The following is an 18,897-nucleotide window of genomic DNA, read 5'->3' as shown; positions in this document are numbered from 1 at the left end:
AAATTAAGTGTTGAAAACTTCAATAAGCAATGACTCTCGATCTGTTTATCAATGTTAAGAAATTTCATTAAACCATAATAATAGTTTTCAGGATAAGAACTAAATCTAATAAATTAGAACCAAAGGTAGTGTTGAACTGAGTTTAAAAGGAATGGTGAAGGGCTTAGCTGATGGGGGAAGTGGGTTTAGAGAGGGGGGGGTGTAGGGTTTTAGGTACAAAAATCTCCCTTTTCTTCCGGGTAATCATAAATCTCTTTTTCTCTCTCTCTCTCTCTCTCTCTCTCTCTCATTTTCTCACCCATATCACTCAACATACATCACAATATCATTCCATATCTCTCTATAATACACCTATTTTTTTAAAAAAAGAAAATTGAGTATATTATGATTTCACTCCTTAGGATAGAGACTTGTAACCAGGTAAAGAAAAAACCCTAGCCACAACTTTTTTACCTAAAAAAATATTTATATTAGGGTTTAGTTTGTGGACAATGACTAAGAAATAGAATTCATAATTTCAATTTTTTTTATGGCAATCTTGGTTGTCAATCTCAATATTGTTTGAACGAATTTTTAAAGAGTGCCAATTTTGTAAAACGAAAAAAAAAAAAATCCAACTCTGTTATTTCATACAAACTGCTCGTAGAAAACAACCAAACCCCATAATAAAAGAAGAAAAGGCATAAATATGGATAGATGGAATAATACTGGGTACCTACTGTACTGACCTTTCCCTCTTATTACGTTTTTTTTAAGTTTCTTTTTAGGTTAAATAATATATGTGCTTTTACTTTTACTTCCCATTGCTGTGGCCTTTTAGGGTGGACCCTTTTCTTCTCATGCAGTTTCAATTAATTAAACACTCAGAAACACAAACACAGACAGGGGCTTTAAAATTTTGAAGATTTTCTGTTCCTTCATTAATGACAAATTCAACTCCTATTTTACCTATATCTATCTTTTACGACTATATATATATCATGATCAATCAACCTTTATTATACCCTTTTAAGACATTATTGTTATAAACTCTCATATAATTGTTGATCAATTTAGGGATCTTGATGGAAAATTCAGTTTGTACGAAAAATGTTCGATTTCTGTTTGGTTTTAAATTTGAAAAACCGAACCAAATTGTTTAGGCTGGTTAGACAAAAATTGGACTATGTTAAACAGAAGGCCTCTATTGCTGAACATGATGATTCAGTGACGTTAAGAAGTAAAGGTTTCCTGGTTTTGTTTTTGGGATGTTGCATCAGTTCAAGAGGATCATAACAAGAAGGCATGATAATATATGCAGAGAATGATGTTGAAGTTCAAATCTTGAGATTTACTGGCAAAGAAGAGTGCAGTGGGTTGTGAATGATAGTGGCCCATTCTAAACTTCCATGTAGAGTAGCTTTTTTTGGATGTTGAATTTCATGGTCCCGTCTTCAATATTTAACAATTGAGGAAGTGGCTTTTAATTTACATTTATTTATATATGAAGCAACAGAGAATCCCCTGCCATAACCCATCTCCAGTTTATTTGGCAGACCTAAAATCCCTTCAAAATATTCTCACTCCTACAAGAAGCTTAAGTACTCAAATTTATCATATTTGGAGAAGATTCAAATAATAATAAAAGAAAAAACAGGCTAAAATTCGACTTTATATCAGATAATCAATCCTCTACACATTTCACCAACGCAAAGAAAAGAAAATATGCTCAACACATTTTAACCAGCCAGTCATCACAAGGCCCATACAATAAATAAATAAATATGAACACAAATTCTCAGAGGAAAATCCTGATGAAATGCTCTTGTACAAGACAGCTTGAAACTGGTTAATCAGCAGCGTTGCCTCTGACTTCAATGCTATTTGATGTAGAACAAACATATTTATGCTTTTGTTTCTCATTCCCCAAGGTATGATCTAGATCCATTTAAGAATTCTGCCTTCAGAGTTGTGTTTTGGATCTATCGGACACTCCCAAGGGCAGAAACTCGATTTTTTTACAACATTCAGTAACAAAGTAACAAAATAATAAAGGACTATAACAAATATGACAGCATCTAAAGCGTGCTAATAATTGCTTGGAAAATTCTTGGTACACAAATGAATAATAACTAATATGCCAACATGGTAACGTTATACAGCTTGCAAACCAGTCTCCTTGAGGACTTTATGTATAACTCTTAACACCCAACTGTCTGATGCGGAAAAATGGACTGATAAATGAATGCTACTCTTTAGTTGCCTCAATTTACTCTGCTCTTCTTATCTGCTGAACTATGTCGAGCTCCTCTACCTGGATTCTGTGGATCATATCGAGGGTCGCCTCTGTTCCCAGATCCCCTGGTTCTCATATGGCCACCCCCCCTAAATGGCTGCCTCCTTATTTCCCTTTCCGATGATACAGGAGAAGGTGGTACATCATTTACTCTTGCTTCATAGGGCAATGGTTGGATTCCCTGTAAATCCGGTTCTGAAGAATACTCAATTGGCCTTTTGGACTCGTCTATCCTTCTAAATGTAATTGATATTCTAAAGTAAACCAGAAAAAAGGCAAGTTAGGTTGAATAACTAGCAAGTAAAGGTCGTGTCCAAACAGAATCCAGAATCATAAACAAGCAAAACAGACTTCCTGATTATACCTCTTTGTAGGGACTGCAGGTACACAATGCTTAGCAACATCAGCTCCATTTCCATTTAACACAAGAACGGACCTAGGAGAAAATGAATAACAATAAGATTAAAAATCTGAGGCAATGGACAACCTGCAGAGATGGAAAGGGGTAATTGACCATGAAAGTAAACATAGTTAATTGCATATTATACATACCCCACAGGCAGAGGGATTGCAATTGGCCCTGAAAATTCACCTGGTCCTACAATAGAAAGATTTGTTCCAAAAACAATATTGCATTCACTGAGAAATGACACAGTGCAAAAAGGTCGAACAAAATCGTGGTTGTCAATATGTGGAGGAATACAGTCCCCTTCGTCATAGATGTTCACAATGCAACTATCAGGAACACATGTTGGAGGAAGCACATGCCACCTCACCAACCTTCTAATGATCACCTTAAAGAGAGAAGGTATTGGATCCACAATTTCACTTCGAAGAATTCCAGGAGGATTGCCATTTTTATCCTGTCATTACAATGATTTACACTTCATTAAACATGATACTCTAATTAGGGGTACAAGATGAGCATCACAACTAGTGGAATCCCAAAAGTGGAAAGTTAAATGCAATTAAAAAGAACCACACCAACTTAGCAATCAGATAGACTCACAGGTGCATAATTGTAACAGCACCCAAACTGCATAGTTACACGCCCCTTTCCCTTCATCCACTTTTTGGGAGCTGAAAATGTTCGTTCTGCAAAATTTTAAAAATGGTGAATGTGGTGTTCTGTTAGAGTCATTGTCACGTTTTCAATCAAAAGAAAGAAAAAACGGGGGGGGGGGGGGGGGGGTGTGTGGAATTGTCATGCTTGTACACGATAGAAAATAAAGAGTGTTGGAGATGACCATTGGACAAATGGACCCCTTCACATCAAAATCCTTCACCCAAAGAATCACATCCTCAACATTACACCAACACATAGCTCTACACTTGCGTTTGTGGAAGGGTACTTCCCCAATGAAAATCAGAACTTTTCTTGTGGAAACTTAGTCGTGGAAGCTCTTGCACTGTTGATGTTCCACAAAAGAAAAGAAGAGAAAATTAAAAGGAAAAGTCCCTTGAAATTTGAATTGCTTCCTCACTAACTGTTGTGTCCTTTGTCAAAAGGACAATGAATTGTTGCTACATGTCTTCATTACTTCTTACTTCCCCTTTTGCTGCTTTATTTTGAAATCATATCCTATTGGCTTATCTAGCTCTAATTGGAGGAAAGCTGGTGATTTTACTTCAAGGAATCCAATTGGTCACCCTTTTAGCAAGGGAAAGTCTGAATTTCACATACAATCAATCAAAGAGGATGGAGAAAAAGGCTATTTGTTCAAATTTGCTTGGTAATTTGGTTGTAAGGTTACCTTCTTACTATATTGTATAACTAACATCAGGAAAAAGATTACAAGGGGAAATAACAAAAATCACCTAGCCAATTCAAGAGGGTCGGTGATCTCTCCCTCAAGAACTACTACTGTATAGTCAAATACATAATTCTCACTACCTTGCTCAACGAAAGCTAAAATATCCACTCCCCCCCCCCCCCCCCCCCCCCCCCCCCACACACACACACCACAATTAACACACCAACCTACTCCTCCATTGCCTTGGGACATTTACCCAACTTACTCCACCCAAAACCACCTACTCAATGACTGCTGGCTTCATTCCACATAGTTTTACCCTTTGTTTTGACTAAAATGATATTAGCTTATTACCTTACATACTACTACAAGAAAAACTAAATGGAACTGAAGTAGGGATGGGTCGTTAGATCGTACTTGTCACTAGCTACCAGCTTTATAGTTGCTATTATGCTATACCATACTGTACTGATGCAATATATTAGATGACCCAGGTACATCGTACATAACATGCTAAACAAAAACTAATGAGGAATAGGATAAATCCCAAGTTATATACACTTGAACCACTATGTCAGCATTCAGTAGAAAATAGAGATAATTAATATGCAAACGGGAAAAATTACCTCTTAATTCACCCCTCTTGCCCATCTCCTGAAGTGCATAAACATGATCAACTATTCTCGTCTGTTCTGCAGCACTAAAAATACACGTATGAAGTTCAAGTCCTTCAAGAATATTCACTAGTTTTCCTTTAAACCTCTCCAGACAAATAAAATCTTTCTTCCGTCCAACATTCATGAATCTGATATGCTCTCTCTGCTCTCTAGACAGCTTTGGCCTCTCAATAACCTTCGATATTGTTAACTTCCGTGTGGACTCATTAAGACTCACTAATCTTTTTTCTGATTCATACTCATCTTCCTCTTCTTCTAGTTCATCTTCCTGAGTCATATCAGCCCACGACATTCGAGGGCCTGAGGTCTTGGTGGAATTTAATTTAGAGGGCAGATCACTAGAAGAATTTTCAGGTCCTCCATCAGCTTCATTCCCTCCGTTCATGCCATCTTTCCAACTCCCTAATGAATTTGTTTCCGCTTCATCTTTCCAACTTCCAAGAGAATTTGCATCAAAAGCATCATCCTGATTACCGTTACTTTCATGCATGTCTTCCACTGGTGGTGCAGAACCTGAATTCTCGTCGGAACGGTCGGCTACAACATTGTTAAGTTCGAGAATTCCATCAGATTATGCTAATGATTAAACAGGGGTAGCAAGATCGTGCAAACCAAAGAAACAGATCATGTAAATTACCAAACACATCAGACCCGTCACTCTTTTTAGTAACACAACACATGAAGAAATCTAAGAACTCTAATTTAATAAAAATCAATTCCCCACTCTTCAAAATATTAAAAAATTCCCTTCACACACTCAATTATTTAAGAGATTCGAAAAGAAATTAGATGGGTCATTCTCTCTAACACCCCTCATGCAATAATTTATCGAGAACGAATAAAAAAGCAACAAAAAATTACCTGGATCGAGGGTGCGGATACGATCCGAGAGCAATTTGGTGCAGCCTCCGCAGAGATCCTTGGAAAGAAACGGAAGCCAAGTGGTGAGAAACTCAGAAGCGATCTTTAGCTCCGAGGGCTTGTAATTATGAAGAAAAGGGTCTTCCAGTTTGAGATGCTGATGACTAATTGCCATCGTCGAGTGGCAGATAATCAACTGCAAGAGACGAGACGGTGGCTACGAAGATATTGCTGAAGAAGAAAGAAATCGGTCGACAGCAAAGACGGAGAACTCAGCAGAAGCAATTATGCTAAAAATCCAAATTACGGGAAGACTTGGTTTGTGGACCGTAAAATATAGAATGGAATCGCGAATGTTTTCTTAATTCGATAGCGGCAAATGCGAAGTTTGGAAGAGAAGTACTTACAAAAAAGGAACAGCATGAGATTCGGATTCGGATTCGGGTCTCTTGTTCTCTAACGGTTTCTCCCAATTTTGGTTCAGGACACTGAATAAATAGCCCTAAACAATTTATTATTTTATTTTATGAAAACTTCTTCTTCCTTTTTTTTTTTTTTTTTTTTTTTTGTTTATAACCATAAGAATTTTCTTCCTTTTTATTACTACCCATTTCTTTCCTTTTTGAAGTACTATTAAAAGTTCCCTAACAAGACAAACAAAAGCACTAATTACATCCCAATCCAAGTACTATTTTCTTTTTCCATTAGGCCACAAAATTTATTCCTTAAATTGCATTCTAAATTTAATTCTTTTCCATTTTGTTTACCCATTTAATTATTGAACAAAATACCAAACTATTTACGGGTAATTTTCAGGTTTGCATTTTCATTTTTGGATGAGGAAAGACATTTCTTTCATCGCTTTTTTTTAATTCTTTTTTCTACGATTTCTTTCCATCATCTTTCTTATTTTCCTTTTTTTTTTTACGTCTTTCCATCGTTAAATTGTCTTTCTTCTTTTCTGATTCTTTTTTACATCGTTTAGTCTTTCCATCGTCTTTATTCTTGTGATTTCTTTCTATCGTCTTACTTCTTTTCTTCATTTTTTCCTTCGTTTAAATTTGGATAACCTGAACGACCGTAAAATCTAAAAGATCGTGTATATGAAAAATCATTTAGATTTGAGTAGTATCGTGTAAAAAAAAAGGAAATAGACAAATCTAAACAAGTAGCAAAAAATTGTTTAACCAGATCTAAACATCCTATAACAAGTTTTGAAAAAAAAGTCTGCCTAAATTTAACAATATTAAATGATAAAATTGAAAAAATAAATTGTAGTCATATGTAAATTTTTTGTATTTTATACGGTAGGCCTCGTAAATATTTTACTATTTTTATATTTTTGAAAATGCCGCAATAAAACAAGCAGTTTTTATTTTTTTAAAAAATCAATTTATTTAAATTTTTTTAAAATAAATATTTGAGTTCCAATTAAAAAAAAAAAAAAAAGGCTTGAAATTTACTTGTGTTACTGTAAAAAATTGTGGCAGGTTAGAAGACATTCGTAGAAAATGAATAATTTTTAAATTATTGTGGATAGGATAAAAGTGAAACTATTTACAAAATCCACAGAAAATACCTTTTTCCTTTTCTTTATGTTATTAATAACAATTTTCCTAATATATATAATACAAAAAAAATATTTATAACTAACAAAAAACAATTTTTTTAGCTTTCAAAGCTCTCCGATAAAGAGAGTAATAAGTCATAGAAAAGCATAGTATTAATAAATTTAATCTCATAAAGTAAAATGATTTAATACAGCTGAGGCTTTAAGTGACTATAGAATTAAATTTGGAACTGTAAAACGTAGTTGAAGCTTTTTTCTTTTTTTATTTTTACTTTTTCCCTCTATATAAAGTTGGGCCGGGCCAATAAGAGAAAGCCCAATACGAGTGAGCTATATCCGAGTCCAACTAACTTAAATGGGCCCCCAATAATTCTCAGCCAGGGAAACGGAAAGATATGGATAAAGCAACTCCAGAATACGAAGGTCGGGGAGTCAGAAACAATGGAGTCGATCAGTCTCCACCAAATTCTCGCTTCCAAACCACCGCTCTCAACCATCAACCCTCAAAAATTCTCCCGAACTTCTCAAACTCAGATCTTTTTTCCATCTCTACGCCAACAACGCCCTCTCAGGATCAAACCGATCAACGCCACCGACACCGACGGCGACACCGCACCACCGCAGGTTCCACTGGAAATAACGCCTCCGGAGACGGTTGAGGTGCGGTTTCGTAAGCGGTCGAGAAGAAGATCCAAACGGGAGAGGGAGGATGGAGCGGCGATGGGGAATGGGCGGCCAAGGAAGGCGGCGGTGGAGGTTAGTTCCGGTAAGGCGAAGAAATGGGAGGAGATGAGCGTGGTGGAGAAGGCGATGGAGTTGTATATGGGAGAGAAGGGTTTGTTGTTTTGGCTAAATAAATTTGCTTATGCTTCCATTTTTATTATGATTGGTGGTTGGATTGTGTTTCGTTTCGTCGGGCCTTCGCTAAATCTTTATCAGTTGGATACTCCGCCATTATCTCCGACTTCTGTATTCAAGGGCTCATGATCGTCGGAACCACCTTTCTTTAGTTTCGATCTTTAATCCTTTTTCATACATCATCTATTGCGGCTGTTCAAGTATTGTTGTATCGTTGTAAATTCTTGTACTGGAGATTTCTTAACTGACAAGTGTTTGTGGAGAATTTGGTGGTTATGAATTGGGTTTGATCATTGGATGCAAATTGATATTAAAAAAACCGGATACTTTGTGGAAGACATTGTGAGTTATCTATTAGTGGGAACGCATTGTGAAATATCTTTAACTTCACCCTTCACTGATTCCAACTAATTATCTTATATTTTCTTTATGTTTAAGAGACATGAATGCCAAAATCAAAGTTCTAAGGATTAGAAACAAGGGGTAAAATACCCTGATAACCACTAGATTTTGTAGCCATTTGATCCTAACATTCTAAATATTATGAATTTAGGCTCTGAATTATACATTTAGCTTTTAAGACCTTTTAGATTTGAATTTTGTTTCAATTGAATGGTTAAATTTCAAGATTTATATTTTTAACTCCAAAACTTAAAAGCCCAAATTGAAACAAAATTCAAATTTGAAGGGTAATATTGCAACATCCTGTAACCATATTAAATTGAGATCAAACTCAAAACTCAAGAATTTATTTCGGAATCCAAGGAAAAAAATACATAGAGAGATTGTTTTCGTGAAAAAAAGATCAAACTTAGTAATTTTGAAAAATCCAAGCTTGGTATTACACATTGCAGCTCGTTTTCATGTTTGGAGCCTTATTTTTGCACTTAATCCCTATTACTCCAACCGTCGGAGACAAGAAGGTGATGAATTTGATATGCAAAACGGAATATATATATATCTTATTATAATTATATAAAAATGATTCAACACTAAAATTCTCAACTGTTCAACAAAAATAGTAATGACATTCACAGCAAAACCTCCTTCCCTAAGTAATGGAAAACTGACAATCAATCAATATACCTTGGAGACTAGAAGAGTTGATTATGAGATCCGAAAAATTGGTCGAAAGGAACTTGCAGCATAGGAACAAAAACCATCCCAAGTCTAATTGTTCTTAGATGGCACTGAGGGGCAGAGAAAGTGAATCTCTTTGAGTCTTGCACCTGTTACAAAAAAGCATTTCAATAATGGACCTGCAATATAAATGCGACGAGAGCTGCCAAACTCCATTAACATCCAAGAAACCTACTAAGTTAGCAGCCAGAAGAACATACAAATCAGCCATTTTCCTCGCAAGATGATAAGAACTTGTGGCGCAACTGAATTATAAGATCTAAAGGTTTAAAGATCAACCAAATAATATACTAGTTTAGGTGATAACCTGTTACAGTGTAAGCGAGATGCATAATTATGATTATTGCAATTTGTGCACATCCAATCTCCGTTGCGCCATTGCTTTGCTCTGCAGATTCATAAGGTTAGGATAGGAATGTATTGTCGCAATCAGTGAAGAGTTCATAGTCAACCAAAAAACAAGATGTTCTATGGTACTAAAATATTGGGTAATGTCAAACATTATAAATTATTATTCATCACTTCAGTAATCTTGGTAACGATTTTGGTCATAAAGAAAAGGGTTTAAATATCTCATTGTTTCAATCGCCAAGAAAATGAAAGCTAATGCATATTACCCTTTCCCTAGGAGCGTTGGTGCAGTTGCTTGTGGGGGAAACTGGATTGGCATTTCCAAATTTGGAGCTACACTAGAACTTTCGTGGGGATAAGGATTATATAATCCCACATTTGAGTCACTACTGGTGCCCATCATCTGCTCAAGACCTGGGTAAGATTGTTGTTGCTCATTTGCCTGAATGCCAAGAAAAGAACGGGAAGAAGCCATTGATCAAAGTCACCAAATTTTAACAGCAAATTTTCTTTAAATACAAAAAAATATGATCATCCTTTTTCTCCTGAGCATGGGGAATACCTGTCCAATATTCAATCTCTTGTTATCCCATTGATGAACAAGTTCTTCGGATGCTAATCGTTTCATTCCAAGTGCTGCATAGTCCAAACAAAAAATATATATAAAAAGAGGGAAAAGGAAAGAAAGATAGGTGAGTCTAATCCCCCTCGGGGGTAGTCAACTTCATTCAGAATTACAATCCACTTTTATCTCCATTAACTACTCTATTTTTTTCAGCTGAAACACCTTGTACCTTCAAGGATATTAGTATAACCTCTCCTTAGGCCAACTAAGTTTTTCCATTCCACTAAAATTTCCTCCTACGAGACATTACTACTCCAAACTCTGAACTACGTATCTACTCATTCAACTAACAACAAAGAAGATAAATAAGATCGCTTAAACAATATAAACATCTTTTACACAAGGCATCCCATAGGCCCAATGCCTTTTCATTATTACTTAAACTTCAAAATAGTCCCTCCTTCTGTCTCTTAAAAGCTAAAATCCTAGTATGACCATGCAAAACCTAGAGACCGAAAGAGAGAGGTCAAGTACCTTGTGGTGAAGCATTGCACTTCTTGCACTGCAAATATGAAAAAGTTCAATTAGATAAATAACAGGTGTAAACAAAAATTAGAAACTACAAACACCAATAGGAAAAGTATAAAACAACTCTCAGTATGTAAAGGTGGAAACCCTACCTGTGCACGTGAAGAATAATTATGGAAACCACAGTTGCATAACCAGTCACCATTCCGCCAGCCCTTTGGAACCGAAAGGAGCTGATTAGCTAAACTCATGTACGAGATTGCAGAATTATTTCCACCCAGAGGAAATGTTGGAGCTGCATGAATTCCATACTTATCAGCTCCTCCCATGGACCAGTTAGAGCTCAAGGGATGCAGATGCTGTGAAGTGCCATTTCCAATTAATCCAAGATTCATCTTTGAATCCAATCCTCCCTGGGTCCTGGCAAAATAGTGTGAATAAGTTGGAAATGAAGCTCCAGGGATTGCAAGTGCTGGCATTGCTGCTACCTCCTTTGGTTGTCCACACTTTTTGCACTTCTCTCTTGATGCATAATTGTTGTTAGTGCAACCTATTGCACCACAGCCAGACAAACCCAACCCACAAGAAAACCAGGCATACGCACACCAAGCAGTCCATCCACACCATATATACATACAAAAAACACAAACGACTCATGACTCAACCTAGTTTAGAATTTTTCTAAAAGCATGAGTTCGCTGGAATATAAACATTAATGAAAAAGCAGGCAGAAAAACAATCCTAAAAAAAAAAAATTGTACTGGAGGTAAATATGCAACGAAGATTTCTTTGATTTAAGTCCAGTGACTGGCCAACCAATGATCAAAACGATTTCACTCTTGATAATATAACACATGGCTGTGTAAAATATATCAACTCCAACTACAAATTCTGAATTGGCTGTAAATGAATATTTTAATCCACAGGATTTTTAAGGCTATCTTGATTAGTATTTTATTTACAGATAACATCAATGGGTATTTTCCTTCACCCCATCCCACAGCCTTAGTCGAGTTAAATTGGAAATGTTCAATTGTATTTAGGTGGAAAACTATCAAAGCATGAGAACTCGTTGGAGTAAGAACGATAAGGCTAACTCGATAACTCCACTCCTACTCAGATGTTAGAAATGAGAAAAATTCCAACAAAACTCCCTCACGCTGACAATCTTCAAACAAAATACCCACACCAAGTGTCAGACACATAATCGAATTATGCTACACTAAAATTCTGAACAAAACGTTTAATTCTAAATTCAGCTATGAAAACCAACAACACGAAGGTGGGAATACAACATGGGTTGCAAGTGGCATAAAGGAAAGGGGAAAAAAACAAGTACAGTTAATATAGGAAGCTAACCCGTGCAGATCCAATCACCGATTCGAGGAAGCCATTTGGAGTCTGGAGGCGTTTTGTTGTCGACAAGAAGGCGAGGTTGTTTGCATCTATTACAGAAGGATCGAAAAGCATAGTTCCTATTCTTGCATCCACTGCACTCCCAATCGCCTTCTTTACCTTCGCCCATTGCCAGTTGTGACGATGCTTTTCCTTCTATCCCCTCCTTCCCTCCATCCATTGCTCAAAATATTAATTCAACTGATGGTCAAAAAACAACCAGTGTGCTCGAAGGGAAGAGGAGAGGAGGGGAGAAGGCGAAAATTACCGCCTCCAGCAACACACCAACCACGGCGGTTCTTCTTGTTCTCTAAGTGGGCTAGCTAGCCCGCGGGATTTTTGTGGGCTTCGGCTTCGATGGCCTTTTACGGCACTACCAGTGAGCCCTCGGCGTTAACTTTCGACTATTTAGGGGTTGGGAATTTTGGACTATGTAGTAAATTTAGAATTAGGAATTTAGTACTACGTAGCAAATTTAAAATTATTCGCTATACTTCCTACTAGGAACACGAGTTTAACTCAACTTTTCTGTTTACAAACTCTTCGTTTAGAAATTAAATATTATCAAGATAAAAATTTTACGGTTCATATATAAATTTTGTATTGTCAAACTAATATATATTTTAACAATTCCTCGTATTTGAATGTATTGAGGGAACAATAGCAAAAATTTTAGCCATTAATTTGAACGTGCAAGTTCAGGGTACTAGATTATACCTTGATCCCACAAAAAATTGAAATGTAATTTTGTTGGGATTATTGGTGATTTAAAAAACGTGAGAATGTTTGTACCATTGCATTATCAAACAAATTTTCTTGTCTGCTCACGACTTTGGTATACATTTTTCCACGACCCATTTCCATCATCCCCTAGATCCTTCTCCACCGCAAACTCTATATCACAAGTGACATTTCTTCGTTGGGTTTCTTGTAGGGGTGTAAGTCGAATTTAAGGAAAATTATGTACCAACCTAGAGTATCTGGGTTTGTGAAAAAATGGACCATATTGGTTCAATATGCAAGGGTCAACTCAACTCGAAAAGATTGCCGTTTTTTTTACACTGGTAGTTTCTCGTTCCTCCATTTTTCTCATCTTTTCCAATTACATTTCTTTATCGTGCGACCAATCTTTTATCATTAGTAAATTTTTGAACTCCACCCACTTTCTTTTAAGTATCTCTTTAAACATTTATGAAATTCATAGCTTTTAAGCCTATTGAAAATGGGAGCGAGATTATTAAGGGGATAATTGATATTCCTGTCGTGCTTGACCCCAAGAGTGGAACCTAGCCCATGAAAGTAAAAGCGTATTCCAAATATTGCATCTTCACAATCCTTTTAGATAGGTGAAAGATGAATTAACTCGAACAAACACAAAGATGGTGGAAATTACAATAAGAGTTCATCGATATATGATGGTGAAGGCAAAACACGATGATGGTAATTTTCTTAACACAGAGTGTTGATAAAAGCAAGGGAAATAAGATGCAGAAGAGTAATTTGACTAATATTTGCCCAAGCAAGTCCTATCATGAGATCAAAATCATTTAATGTATGTTAAACAAAAACAAGCCATGTTTATTGAAAATCTAAAGACTTTGCTCTTTTATTTTATCACATCATCTGTCGTTTCCAAAATACTATTGTACGTTTGTTGACATCTTATTTTCTATTTTTTGATTTTTTCGCTGTTGTGAATGGGTCACCAATAGCACCGTATTTAGTACAGTCATAAGCGACAAAAACTCCTTTAACTTTATGCTATTCATATATATATCAATATTAGAAGCTAACTTGGTGGTAAAATTGTCACCCACTGCTCTAGACCTATGTTCAAGTTCTATTTTAGATCATTTAAATTAAACTATAAATTATTTGTCAACAAAATTTATGAATCTACCACCAGCCTCAACCATATTTTTACTGGGAATTATAAAAATATCATAGATTTCACAAAAAAAAAAAGTGATAAAAGAGATTATGGGGCATTAAATGCGAAGGGTTTTTCTTGAAACGAGTTGTGAGATAGAGAGATCGAGAGTGCAAGAGAGGCGAGAAGGGAGAATTAAGTAGAAAAATAAGAACCAATTATTTATCTTTCACTCCATTGGAAAAATATTTTCAAATTTTATGTTTAATAATGAATTTGAAAATAGAGCGGTATATCTTTTATATATATATAAAAAATGTATGAAACAGTGTGTATATATATACATATATATTTGTAAAAGAACGTTTTTGAAAATGAATTATTTGGAAGGGTTGTTTTTAAAAATAAGTATATGAAATACTTTAAACTATTTGAAAAAGTCGCATCAAATGAAAATATTTATATCTACACCTTGTAATTTAAACTGGAATATATATACTTTATGATAAGTGGATGATAAGTGGTACCAAATATCATAAGACCCTTTTGGGTAGAACCTTCTTAAACCCTAACCCCCAATTAGTTCAGATTCGCGCGTTTGAGTTCCCACGAATTTATGAAATTGAATGAAAAGGAATTATAGTCTTTGTATTGTGATCGAATTGTCAACAGAATTAGAGGCCCAACTCGATGTCCGGTAGGAAACAAGGTGAAGCGCCCGCTGATGAAGGTGGATCTGGACCATCTGGTAATAAGCCACCGCGCATCAAAATCTCAAAATCTTCTGAAGGAAGCGATGCCAAGGTTCTCATACTTGATCTTTCTGGCTGTTTTGAAAAGTAGATACTGTATTTACTTCTCAGACTCACCATTTGTTTCACTGATTGTTGACATTGGTACTCGTAGTTGAAGAGACATAATAGATTGCAAAATCCTTGAGTTGTATGTGGGTTTATATTTTCTAAATTTGTTTATCTATGTAAAATCTGTACCACATTGCACTAGCCCGTTTCATCTCAAGGCATTTTGTACTACTCTAGAATGCTAGCAGGAAGCTTAAAGATATGGAAATTTGCGTCCCAATTGTCTGTGGAACCATCGCATTTTACCTTGGCAGGAAGGCCAGCGAGTGAGTTTCCATTTTTCAGGTTTTGTTTCATTTCCCCTCCTCCTTTCAGGCATTTGGCTAATGAAGATTACCTAATTTTCCCTTTAGGTCCCAGTCACATAAATGGACAGTCTATGTGCGTGGTGCTACTAATGAGGATCTCGGGGTGGTGATAAAGAGAGTTGTGTTTCAGTTGCACCCTAGTTTTAATAACCCAACAAGAGTGGTTGAATCACCGCCTTTTGAGTTATCAGAATGTGGTTGGGGAGAATTTGAGATTGCCATCACACTTTTTTTCCACAGCGACGTCTGTGATAAACAATTAGATCTGTGAGTTATTGTTTTTATTTTCTCGTTGCATTGACTGTATTTTTATTGAATATGAAACAATCAGGAGACGGTAAAAATTATATCAAATGAGAAAGGAATAATAGGGGTATGTGATAGAGAGTTATTGAGCTCGAGTTATGGGGATAAGAAGCAAATCCTATTTTATGACTATTTTAAATTATTATAGGTTTCACCATCTGAAGTTGTACCCTGAAGATGAGTCTGGTCCCCAAACAACAAAGAAACCTGTTGTGGTGGAATCTTACAACGAAATTGTGTTTCCCGATCCATCCGAAATTTTTTTCTCTCGTGTTCAGAATCATCCAGCTGTTGTTGTGCCTCGGCTTCCTGCTGGTTTCAATCTACCTAATCCTGGTAATTGTCTGTTATTTTATCTTGCATACCTGTTGTTGCAGTTTCTATATTAATTCAATAATTGGCTGTATGCAGCATCAATTGAGAATATGGCAGAAAGGGAGAAAGGCGACACTAAGGATCATCCCCTTAGTCAATGGTTCCTGAATTTCTCAGAGGCAGACGAGCTGTTAAAACTTGCAGCTGCTCGCCAACAAGTATGAATATATATTTTTTACATTCACCTCAAAACCATATTTTCTCCTATTTCTTTATCGTTTGCTTTCTACTTGTTGAAATACTTTAGTTTCTAAAGAGAACACATTTCAGGCTTTCTACTACAACACCACAATGAACAGTGATTTTGTTAATGTACGTCTGATTTTTTTTATAAGAGTTAATAGATGTTTGTTTGATGGTCTTCTTCATCTTTTTGGTGGCAGTGTATGTGTATATGTCAAACTGTGGAAAATTGAAGTCCACTTATAATTGACATTTCCTACTAGACTTTGCTGGATTTTAATTTTATCGTGAAATTTGATATGAAGTACATTTATACAAGAATATGGTTATGACTTATTAGTTTGTAGTTTATTATGTACTTGCACTTGTTTTCTAGTTGACTTTGTGCCTGTTGGTTCTGGTTACTCGATGTGTTAGTTCCAAATCAATCATTATTAGCTTATTTCTTTCTTTGTTGATCACGAGCATATTGGGAGGCTCATGATTAAGACTGTAGATTTTTGCATTAACATAATGGTTGATCTGCTAGGTGCAAGCTCATATTGTCAAATTGAGAAGACAACTCAGTGTGATGGATGGACTGCCTCAGTTCTCTAAACCAACTGCTGGTTATGGATTTACGTCATAAGCTGGAGGCTGATGGGAGTTAATCTATGTAATTAGGTTTACCTGCCAGTTCTCATGGTTCAGGTCAATGTAAACAATGATGTATTGATTTTTTTTTGAATTATTCATGCAGTTAAAGTAAATTAAAATAGGATTTGTCGCTCGTAGGAAATTTATTATTTCATTTGTGCTCCGGAGATACTTTTTAATCATCCGTTTTCTTATTGATTCACCCACATCTGCATTGATGAAGATGAATATGCTGGGGAAGGAAGCACTGGCAATCCATTGCAAAATCCCATGGGTCAATATTGCCATTGAAAAAAAAACCCTCTCTAACCGGCAAGCGCATTAAAGAAGGAACAGGAATTACTAGCTAAAAGTATTGAACCTTGAGCCTCGCACAATTTCAGACTTGAATATTATTCTCCAATCCTAAAAATGCTGCTGTGTCTCTGTTGAAATCTTTCAAACAGTAGGTAGATCTGAGATTCTGAATGCAAATTTAGCTTTGGTTAAGACCTGGAGTGGAACCTAAACAATTAGAAGTAGCTTAGAGCTTTTTGCAGACTCTCTTGGCAAAAGTTCAATGAACAAATATGTGGCAACCTCTTCTTCTCCATCTTCTCCGGACCATCTTATGGGGTGATGCGAATGTTGGGACACTTTTCGTACCCTATCATTTTTGGGTTACGATCCTCTCAAAAGCAAGAGACCAAGGGAATAATATAATTTCTCTAGCAATTTTGCTTTTTTCTCCCCAATGAGGTCGATAAATTATTTATTAGGCACATTGCTCCTTGGACATAGACTCAAAAAATCTGCGGGTACTACGGCACCAAGTGATCCAGCTTCCACTCTCTCAAATCCAATCTTCTTTGGTTCGGCCCCAAATCCTCATGAAGCTTCAGATGATTGTAATTTATGGGCACTGAGAACTGAAATGATATAGTTGATCGAATCCTCACTGTATGTTTTTTTGGTGTTCCTGGCTTACAATTAATATGTTTAATCCATGTATAGTGATCGGTTTATTAGTATTTATTATGTTTTTGTGGGTGCACAAACATGGAATGGAAGCAAGATAGATTTTTTCCCTTTCTACAATTTTGATTTTATGTGAGGAGATTAATGAAGCTCCTCAGAGAGAAAAAGACTAATGATGATAAAGTCAAGGAGAATATATAAAAGTATGATCTTGCACTATTTAAGATTTTCTTTACACCGAAGACTGGAGTGGCTTTTATGCTAAATAATCATGCTTTTGATATGACAAACATGGTCATGATATTCATCAAATTTTCATGTCACCATGTGCTAAAAGGAAATTGTCTTTTGTTGCTTAGTAAAAATGGCCTCTGCTTCACAGGAAATACTGACAATGAAAGTCTATCCTTCTCTCTTACTCCATCATTTTTTTGCTGCTCGCAGATTGTGCAGACAGCTGTTCGTATGGATAATGCCTGTCTATTCTCGTATTTATTGCTTCTGGCTGCTTTAATATCATTACATGGAAATTAGAACAATTTTCAATTCACATAGCTGAACTTGATGACATTATTGCAGTGGTAGAAGCCCCTATTTTTATGCCCCACAATGAATAGAAAAGTCTGCTTTTGTAAAATTGCTGAATGCAGGTAGTTTGGAGCTCTACTCATTTACCCTAACGGGAAAGGACTGGAAGGTGAATTCAGCTGCCCTACGTCAGTTGTATAGACAGAGAGGCTGCTTATATCATTATATCATAGCCAACGAGATTGCTTTTGAGCCTTGGAACATGGGAAACTGAAGCAAGTCAGCAAAGTAAGGCTGGATATATGAGTGGTGCTCATTTACATAAGATAAACTCTATTTTATCAAAACTCTATACTATTTTGAACTCTATTTCCAGCTTTTGGATTGCCACATGGGTGGTCTTTTGATGTGGAGACATTCAAGGGAATTGACATAGTCTTTACTCAATATGTGTATCCTTTCATCTCTCACCATTATTTACTATTAACATTTATAGATGTTTCATTTCACATTCAGATAAACAGGTAACAAACAGTCTCGGAGTGCGACGGTTTTTGAATCGTTCGAATGTGCCAACATCTACAGGGGCTAAGAAATTTTGGATGATGGGTAGCCTATTTTGAGCTAAGCTGAGCTTTCAAAGACAAATTTGTGTTATCCAAGGGACAGACCAGTACGCAGAGAGTTAAGAATAAAGAAACAGAGTTTCGTCTCTATGGTCCACTACCTAAATAAGGTACTATAAGTCAAATCTATCCTACTTCGTGCCCGAAAGTAGAACCGTATGTCCTGGACTTGGACCACTCCACAACTGAGTCGGAAACACAAGTCTTTACTTGCGCGGATTCTGTTGATACAGAGCCTCAAGATTTGGATTGAACAGGCCAAAATATGTAA

The 18,897-nt window shown here is 36.1% G+C and overlaps 4 protein-coding genes across 6 annotated transcripts; 2 read left to right on the top strand and 2 right to left on the bottom strand.

The window, feature by feature from the left end:
* Positions 1–1,635: 1,635 nt before the first annotated feature.
* Positions 1,636–6,018, bottom strand: LOC103485120 (RNA demethylase ALKBH9B). Its single transcript, XM_051088926.1, has 6 exons — positions 5,568–6,018; positions 4,656–5,243; positions 3,285–3,370; positions 2,828–3,138; positions 2,640–2,711; positions 1,636–2,529 (listed from the first exon to the last, which is right to left on the bottom strand). The coding sequence occupies exons 1-6, from the start codon at positions 5,740–5,742 to the stop codon at positions 2,244–2,246; spliced, it is 1,518 nt and encodes a 505-aa protein (XP_050944883.1). The 5' UTR covers positions 5,743–6,018; the 3' UTR covers positions 1,636–2,243.
* Positions 6,019–7,392: 1,374 nt separating this feature from the next.
* Positions 7,393–8,331, top strand: LOC103485119 (uncharacterized). The gene has a single exon (XM_008442589.3). The coding sequence runs from the start codon at positions 7,579–7,581 to the stop codon at positions 8,122–8,124; it is 546 nt and encodes a 181-aa protein (XP_008440811.2). The 5' UTR covers positions 7,393–7,578; the 3' UTR covers positions 8,125–8,331.
* Positions 8,332–8,926: 595 nt separating this feature from the next.
* LOC103485118 (RNA-binding protein involved in heterochromatin assembly dri1) lies at positions 8,927–12,359 on the bottom strand. Its single transcript, XM_008442588.3, has 7 exons — positions 11,939–12,359; positions 10,732–11,129; positions 10,586–10,613; positions 10,049–10,122; positions 9,753–9,928; positions 9,443–9,523; positions 8,927–9,224 (listed from the first exon to the last, which is right to left on the bottom strand). Exons 1-7 carry the CDS (start codon positions 12,153–12,155, stop codon positions 9,176–9,178), a joined length of 1,023 nt encoding a protein of 340 aa, XP_008440810.2. The 5' UTR covers positions 12,156–12,359; the 3' UTR covers positions 8,927–9,175.
* Positions 12,360–14,381: 2,022 nt separating this feature from the next.
* LOC103485117 (transcription initiation factor TFIID subunit 14b) lies at positions 14,382–16,657 on the top strand. 3 transcript variants are annotated; one of them, XM_008442587.3, is made up of 6 exons: positions 14,382–14,648; positions 14,885–14,973; positions 15,061–15,282; positions 15,470–15,657; positions 15,733–15,854; positions 16,409–16,657. In XM_008442587.3, exons 1-6 carry the CDS (start codon positions 14,535–14,537, stop codon positions 16,505–16,507), a joined length of 834 nt encoding a protein of 277 aa, XP_008440809.2. In that variant the 5' UTR covers positions 14,382–14,534; the 3' UTR covers positions 16,508–16,657. The 3 variants fall into 3 exon arrangements, with proteins under 3 accessions (XP_008440809.2, XP_008440808.1, XP_016899133.1); XM_008442586.3 differs by lacking the exon at positions 16,409–16,657 and adding an exon at positions 15,967–16,140 and having other exon boundaries at positions 14,387–14,648; XM_017043644.2 differs by lacking the exon at positions 16,409–16,657 and adding an exon at positions 15,967–16,140 and having other exon boundaries at positions 14,397–14,648; positions 14,896–14,973.
* The last annotated feature ends 2,240 nt before the right edge of the window (positions 16,658–18,897 follow it).

Source organism: Cucumis melo, chromosome 8 (assembly GCF_025177605.1).
Source record: "Cucumis melo cultivar AY chromosome 8, USDA_Cmelo_AY_1.0, whole genome shotgun sequence".
NCBI classification, from domain to species: domain Eukaryota; kingdom Viridiplantae; phylum Streptophyta; class Magnoliopsida; order Cucurbitales; family Cucurbitaceae; genus Cucumis; species Cucumis melo.
The sequence above is the reverse complement of the archived record's forward strand: the minus strand, read 5'-3'. Positions and strand labels throughout refer to the sequence as shown.